Genomic DNA, 8,597 nt, shown 5'->3' with positions numbered 1-8,597 from the left:
TGATCAAGACAGTATGGTTCTGGCACAAAAATAGAAAGGACGATCAATGGAATAGAATAGAGAACTCAGAAGTAAGCCCAAACACATATGGGCACCTTATCTTTGACAAAGGAGGCACGAATGTACAATGGAAAAAAGACAGCCTCTTCAATAAGTGGTGCTGGGAAAATTGGACAACAACATGTAAAAGAATGAAATTGGAACACTTCCTAACACCATACACAAAAAGAAACTCCAAATGGATTAAAGACCTACATGGAAGGCCAGACACTATAAAACTCCTAGAGGAAAACATAGGCAGAACACTCTATGACATCCATCAAAGCAAGATCCTTTTGGACCCACCTCCTAGAATCATGGAAATAAAATCAAGAATAAACACATGGGACCTCATGAAACTTCAAAGCTTTTGCACAGCGAAAGAAACCATAAACAAGACTAAAAGGCAACCCTCAGAATGGGAAAAAATAATTGCCTATGAAACAACGGACAAAGGATTAACCTCCAAAATATACAAGCAGCTCATGCAGCTTCATACCAAAAGAGCAAATAACCCAATCCACAAATGGGCAGAAGACCTAAATAGACATTTCTCCAAAGAAGACGTACAGATGGCCAACAAACACATGAAAAGATGCTCAACATCACTAATCATCAGAGAAATGCAAGTCAAAGCCACAATGAGGTATCACCTCACACCAATCAGAATGGCCATCATCACAAAATCTGGAAACAACAAATGTTGGAGAGGGTGTGGAGAAAAGGGAACTCTCCTGCACTGTTGGTGGGAATGTAAGTTGGTACAGCCACTATGGAAAACAATTTGGAGGTTCCTTAAAAAACTACAAATAGAACTACCATATGATTCAGTAATCCCACTCCTGGGCATATACCCAAAGAAAACCATAATCCCAAAAGAAACGTGTACCATAATGTTTATTGCAGCACTATTTACAATAGCCAGGACATGGAAGCAACCTAAATGCCCATCAACAAATGAATGGATAAAGAAGATGTGGCATATATATACAATGGAATATTACTCAGCTATAAAAAGGGATGAGATGGAGCTATATGTCATGAGGTGGATAGACCTACAGTCTGTCATACAGAGTGAAGTAAGTCAGAAAGAGAAAGACAAATATTGTATGCTAACTCACATATACGGAATCTAAAATTGGTACTGATGAACTCAGTGACAAGAACAAGGACTCAGATGCAGAGAATGGACTGGAGAACTCGCGGTTTGGGAGGGGGCGGGGGGGGTGAAGGGGAAGCTGAGACGAAGAGAGAGAGTAGCACAGACATATGTATACTAACAACTGTAGAATGGATAGCCAGTGGGAAGTTGTTGTATAACAAAGGGAGTTCAACTCGAGGATGGAAGATGCCTTGGAGGACTGGGGCGGGGAGGGTGGGGGGCACTTGAGGGAGTGGGGGGGAGTCGAGGGAGGGAGGGAATATGGGGATATGTGCATAAAAACAGATGATTGAACTTGGTGTATCCCCCCAAAAATAAAAAAAAAAATCATCTGTAAAAAAAAAAAAATCTCTTTAACCTACCCATTTTTATTAGTAGCAAAACAAAACCATGTTTTATGCGGGTGATTCTAAACACATTGGCTTAAACATTGTCAAATAGATAAGGAAGAGAACTGTGAATTCATTTCATATCAAGCACCCTCTGTTGAATCCCTTAGAAATGTGTTGACAAGAAATCCAACTAACAATGGCTTTAAGACAGGAGGTTCCTTTTTATCCTCATTACAAAAAATTTAAAAGTGGATGGCCACTGGCATCAGTTTAGTAGCTCTATGTTATCAGTGCCCACGGTTCTCCAGTATTATGGACACAGGGTGGCTGCAACTGCTCCATGCATTACACCAGTGATCAAGTTTGGATGAAGGAGGAAGACTGAAGCCAGGTGTTGCTACACATTTTATTAGAGAAGCAAAAGCTTTCCCAGAATCAACTCCCACCCCCATTCTAGCAGACTACCACTGAGGTCTCATTTGCTAGGACTAGGATTACCTGACCACCTCTAGTGACAACAGAGACTAGAAAATAGATGCAAAATTATCATTATGGTTGGCCAAGCCTAATGTTTCCTTGAACAAAATAAGGGTCTTTTGGCAAGGAATGGCATGGAGTGGGAGGTGGTAGGAATGAATACTGAGAAAACAATTAACAACTAACGAGCTCTGCCCCATTCAGTGATCGATTAAAAGGTGGTTTTGAAAGAACTCATCTATTATTTTTAAAGCTGACATGTGAATAAATTGAAAAATATATTTACTACTGAATACATAGTAGCTATATTATGTATCTTCTCAATTGATGAAATTTTAAAATGTAATAAAGCTACTACAGTCAGTTCTGCTATAATGCTTGTTTTGAAAACATAAATTTGCTCCAACAGAACTGATATATTAGGGAACTGTTTGAGCATAACACAATTTCACATTTGCTTACGTGTGATTTTTTTCATCCACTTGAAACACTAGGGGAATGCAGAAAACTATACCCAGATGCCCTGAGTCACAGGGGAGTACACAAAACTCACACATGAACACCCCTCAAGATTACCAGCGACTTCAGTTCACTGCCTGGGGTACTAGCCACACCCGTCCTCATCTGGGGGTGTACATTTCCATCTGATTTCAAATATCACTCCTTCCATCATTATTGTGACTCATAAGCTGTAACCCTTCTAATACCCACTTCCACAAGCAACCTTCAGTGTTTTTTCAGTACAAAGTGCCACACTTATTGTAGTATTTGTGTATTTCTTAACCATTTATCATATGTGAAACTGTGCTACCATTTTTTTTAGTTTCCTACCTTTTTTTTAAATAAATGGATCACTGACAAAGTTTTTGAGTGCTCTAACCCTAACCCCATATTTCCCATAAGTTCTGTATTTTTAATCACACAATTTTGCAGTAGTACTATATCTAAGAAAGTATGTCTGTTACTAACCGGGTAAATACACACAAACATATCATATACATATATGTCTATATAATATTAGAATACAATTGAGATATTTTTAACGTGAATCAAAAAGGCTCGTTTTACATCTTAGCCGTGATTGTGCCTTGGAAAGCATTTATTCAATATATTTGGGAGGGCTTGTTAAAAAAAAGACTATCAATTATATTAAATACAAGCCATTCAATATGCCAAGCTATATATAGATGCCTCTATAGTGGGTGAAGATTTGTCATTTATCTTTTAAGATAATTATGCAAATTGTATTCAGCCCACACATCCTGAGTTGGAGAAATGGTTTTCTCTTTTTCCTCATTTATAAACCTTGTCTGACAAGAGTTAACCACGATTCAGAATGGGCAGCACAAAGCTAGACTTTGGCGGTTCCATTGCAATAAAAAAAGAATCTATTTTCCTCCTTAGGGTCTCTCTTTTCTTTAACGAGGGCATACAAAACACTTGGCACATTCCCAGAGCTTCTGAGAATTTCCCCCCTGAGAAATCTCAGTAAATACGAGGAAAAACAACTTCAAAAAAATTAATGAAAGGCCCATCACTATTTGCCTTTCTAACCTCCTCCCCCACCCCCCACCCCCCACCCCCTAGGACTTTCCACTTTCTACATGTCTCTTCTCAGTTTCAAACATTTTCCCTCCTGTTATTTTCCCAAGGTGAGCTGCGTTTCTCAGGCACTCCATCTGCGAAAGGGTCCGGAAAAGATCTTACAGAAATCACACCCTGGCCCAGTGCTTATCTTCCCAAGGACCAGGACACAGAAGGACTGTGTTGGGGCTGTGAAAGGACTAATTTCAGGCTAGGGCATCACGTGGAGAGCAAGACATCAAAAAGGCTCCACGCCTTTCCTGCCTCTCGTGCCTGCTTGCCGGACCCCTCTCCCAGGGCAAACCCTTGTTCCCTCAGGAATGCGGATCAGGGTTTCACAAGCATGTTTTTAGCAAATAATCTCTGCATGCTCGGTGTTTAAAGGCGGAAGCGTGACTCTGAGTGCGCACAGCCATCCGTAAGAAACGATTCTGTCCCCACTGCAGTGATGCAAATGCAACTTCTCATGGCCCCCGCACTGGCTCCGCGGTCACGCGTGGGTGACTCTAGCTGAAAGTCACACACCATCCCGTCTGCCTCGGGGCAGCAGAACCACAACGCGGTGTCCCAAAGCATCTGTACGCACCCGGAGGCGCACACTACATCCACAAGCCGCAGGTTACACACACAGCGCTTCCCCTCCTCCCGCCTCACCTTGTTCACTTTCCTCTCCCCACCCCCAGCCCAGCCCGAGCCCCACACAATGGGATTTTTGTTTGCTTCAGCGGCATGTGACGGCGCAGGCCCTGCTTTGCCTAGCTCGGTGCAGCAGGTCTCTCAGGTAACAGGTGGCAGCTTCCCCTGTTGGATTCTAGGTATAATAAAAAAGAATGACCTCATGGGGTGGAGCCCTGGGACTCCGTGGAGGTGGCAGTCACAGCTAGGTAACCCTGGAGTGGAGCTGGTTGGTTAGAAGGGGGCAGTTAAACTCCTCAGGCTGGTGGCTTTAACCTTCACCTTGAGGGCCTTTAGCAGCCAGCCATTGCCTGCTGGCCTCTAGAGCTGGTCTCTGCCTCCGATGGAGCCCAAAGAAGCCCTCAGGAGAGAAAATATAGGCACCAGGAAAAAGAATCTGCCCTTCCTGAGGCCCAGGCTCTATATGCTGGAGAGAAGGAAGACTGACACTGTGGTTGAGAGCAGTGTTCCCGGGGACCACTCTGGTACTTTGAGGAGGAGCCAGTCTGACAGGACCGAGTACAACCAGAAATTACAAGGTAACCTACAAGAAACCAATGGCCCCCAGGTTACTGCACTCCCAGCTCTTTTCCTCTTACTCTTCCATTTGCAAAGAAAACACTTAAGGCAGAGGAGAAAATCAACTGTTACCTTCCTCTAGAAGGAGGAAAGTAAGAAAATAAGAAAAATGAAAGTAAATGTAATTCATAAAGTATACAAGAAATTTAGTATGTCCTTCCATAGTTAAAGAACTGATTCTGAATTATTCTTAATATTGTCATGTCTTTTTTTTTGCTGCTACAGCCTCCCTTCCTTCTTCCTCCACCCAATTTAAGAAGTGGGAAGCAGTAGGTAGCAAATGATTTGGAAACCTACAAAAGATAGTTTATCTCAATAGATGGGTGTAAGGTGTCACACCAGGAGATCCATCTAGGTAATTGTCCTGAACTGTGACTGTGGTTATCTTGCATGAAACTACAATCATGTCTGTGAAAAATAAGAACTGTTATACTCATCGGATAGTATAATAGGATTTCTTGAAAATCACATCGGTGTTCATTCCTTTAGAGTGCATTGAGTAACATCCAAATATGGTAAGAGATGTTTAGCACGCTTAGATGGAATGAATTCTGAGGAAATAACTTCAGTTTATTTTGTGATGATCATAAGATAATTTGGCACAGTTATTATAACACGTCCTGTTTCAGGCACTGAATTGCTATTCCTTCCCATCCACCCTCTTTTTTTCTTCTTCCTTTCTCTTGAAGGTCATTTGTTGATTTGATGTGGATATTGTGCAACATTTTCAGTAGCCACTGCAGTACCTGTTATGTGATCCCCCAGAACCTGTCTCTCCTGCTCTGAGGCACACAGTGTTTAAGCTCTCATAATCTCACCACGAACTGTCATTCTGGACTGCAAAACTCCACTGAGGCTAGAAAGACCAATGGGACAAGCTTGTACTTAGAAGGTCTGTTTCCTCAAAAAATGTGCTTGGACTTAGTGATGCCAATTAATGAAATTAAATAAATTAAGCGCATTTAAATTAAATCTTTAAAGATTCCTACTATGAGTTAATGCTTTTAAAAAAATCCTGATAGCTCAGGGTTAAAATGCAAAGTCCAATCTTATCCTCAAAGAATTGTTTTTTAATGGGGAAAGGGTATTGTTTGAGCTTTGAAATTAATTTTTCTCAAGGCCATGGGTAAACTGGAAAGAATTCAAATTTGAAAGGCACACATATTTGGTTTCCAATCCTGGCTGTTCAATTTACTACCTATAAGACTGAGCAAATCACTTAAAATTTCTGAGCTTCAGTTTCTCTATCTGTGAAAGTAGGATAGTGATACCACATAGCGTTATTGGGAGAATGAAATCAGATAATTACATGAAACACCTAGAGTATTGGCTGACACACAGCATGTACTCCATACATAGTAGTTATTTTTTAATTTTAGGAATGAAGGTACCATAATAATAGAACAGGACTTGCCTTTTATTAACCCACATTTACTAATCTGCTTATCTGTTTCAACTCTTTTCTATCTTTTGATGAAGAGACCACAAATAAGAAATTCAGGAAAATCCCACTGCTTTACCTCTAATAACATGTTTCTTCTTTCTGAGATTCACTAATTCAGCATCTTTTTGATCCACATTTTCCATTAGCAAAATAAAAATGGAAATACTTTTTGCTATTCACTTCCTAAACTTAGCTAAAAAATAGATAAATACATGTCTGTGGCCATAGAATACAGTTGATGTTCATTGGTTACTTTGCAGAAGATTTCAGGCTTTTCACGTACTTCACTGGATTTGTGGTTTTCCAGTGCTCTGTTGGATCCTGTCTTTGAAGGTGGAAGGAAAGACTCAGGAGTTCATCCGTGGTCCTAGACCAGTCTGTGCTGGAGAAAAATCATCAGAGAGTGTAGAGGAGCACATCAGAGCTGTAAAGATAGGCTGGCCTCCTGATATGTAACATTTTTGAGATGTAACTCTTCATAAGGTCCAAGGCGGATCTCGAATGCCTAATAGAGCTTTTAGTATGATTCTTCTGTAACTGCTTTGGCAACAATAGAAGGCATTTTCTCATTAATGTTAGAAGCAATGGGTTCTGTGGTTTGCACTCTAGCAGGTGCTATATCCATTATCATGCAGATGAGTCCTAAATCACCTGAAGAGCCTCTTTATTATTACAATGCTAAGAGTTATTCCTCTGCCTACCTTGGAACTGGTAGTTCCCTGGGAGGCACTGAATAAAGACCTGAGCTGGTTAGAGTCCTCAGACAAATGGCTGGAAGCCACCGTGAGGTCACAGTGTGCCTTCCAGTACTGGAAAGCAGCCTCAAATTATTTAGTCGGGTGTCATCAGTGCTGTGTTGCTATCTGAATAATACAGTTTACTGCTCTGTCTCTGGAAGCAAGCTCTCTAGAGTGCTGGGAAATGTGAGATCTTTCTTTGGCGTCCGTGAGCTTACCTCAACCTGTTCCATTCAATTTCTGACCGACATTACTTTGGTAGTGTGAATCCTAAACTGTAATATTTTTAAAATGGTACAGGTAGTGGGAGCTACCAAATTAAACAATGGAACACGATTCTAATGAGAATATCCTAAAAGCTTTGTAAAAGATTGTGATCACATCAACGTGGTCATTCCTACTAAGCCTGAAGTTGTACAGTAATAATTTGATGCTAGCCTACGGTTAGTGCCGTCTCTATTCCTTCAACAGATCCGTTCAGGTAACTGGCATTTACTGAGTGTTCTACGGTGAACAAAAACCAGAACATGTACCGGGAATTACAACTACAAAATCATTAAGTAAAAGTATCTGACCTTTACCCCAAAGGGGCCTGAAGTCTCACTGGGAAAGATAAGACAGGTAAACAAATTCAATAAAGGGGCAGGTTCGAAGCAGAGGTGGGATCAGTGCGTCCACAGAAGGAGGAAATGGTCTGTTCAGGGTTGGGCCGAGAGGTTGTTAGAAAACGTTGTCATGTTCGGAGGTGATAACGTGGGGATGGGATGAAGGTGCAGAATGGGGAGAAAGGGGTATTTTAACGTCTTCATTGGGTTTATCTCTGTCTGAAAATATGTTGTTTGTTTCCTTATTTATTGCCTATTATCGACCCATCTCCCCTCCCATCTCTCACTGCCCTCCCCCATGCCAGTCCATGAAAAGGACCCTGTCTTTCTTGTAAACTGTTCCATCTTTGTACTCAGAATCGTGCCCAGCACATGATAAGCCCTCAGTAACATTCAAATAGAATGAATGACTTGAATGATCTGGTCCAGGCAGGGAATCAGAGGGAAGGAAGACATTAAGGCCTGAATTAAGAGCCCTGTGTCTTCATATGTGAGGATACATGTCCCTGTTAACAAAGATGATTGTTTAGTAAAAATAAATATATCAGAGAGAAAAGTGTACAGTGTTGTCTATATGACAAATAATCCTGCCTTTTCGAGCCCACCAGGCCATACCTCAGCTTGTTGCTCTTCTTGCAACCATAACAACAAAAGCTACCTCATCTTAGCTTCCAAGCTAGCTCAGCTCCCCACTGCCATTTTACTGGGAGCCCTGGAGAGTGACTGAAGGAAGTGAAATTCACTGGCTAGTTGTTAAAATTATTTTCTTCAGGAAATGATTTTGCATTTGATCACGTGTGAACTCTGTATTTGAAATGTGCCTCGTTTAAACATTTACGCACAAGTGTCTGTGCATATGGAGATCATTCATCTATTTAATGTATCTACTGTGTATAGACTTAGTTGTATTTGTGTGTGTGCTTGAGACACATTTCTGTAATGATTGAAACTTTTTATAAAAAG

At 41.1% G+C, this 8,597-nt stretch overlaps 1 protein-coding gene across 1 annotated transcript in view; it reads left to right on the top strand.

The window, feature by feature from the left end:
• The first annotated feature begins 4,612 nt into the window (after window positions 1-4,612).
• Window positions 4,613-8,597, top strand: part of ARHGEF38 (Rho guanine nucleotide exchange factor 38) — a 129,929-nt gene continuing 125,944 nt past the window's right edge. The window contains exon 1 of the mRNA XM_057706876.1: window positions 4,613-4,808. Within this exon, the coding sequence (XP_057562859.1) occupies window positions 4,613-4,808 (196 nt within the window). The remainder of the gene's footprint in view (window positions 4,809-8,597) is intronic.

Source organism: Hippopotamus amphibius, chromosome 13 (genome assembly GCF_030028045.1).
Source record: "Hippopotamus amphibius kiboko isolate mHipAmp2 chromosome 13, mHipAmp2.hap2, whole genome shotgun sequence".
Taxonomy (NCBI): Eukaryota; Metazoa; Chordata; class Mammalia; order Artiodactyla; family Hippopotamidae; genus Hippopotamus; species Hippopotamus amphibius.
This window is presented reverse-complemented; position numbering and strand designations above follow the sequence as displayed.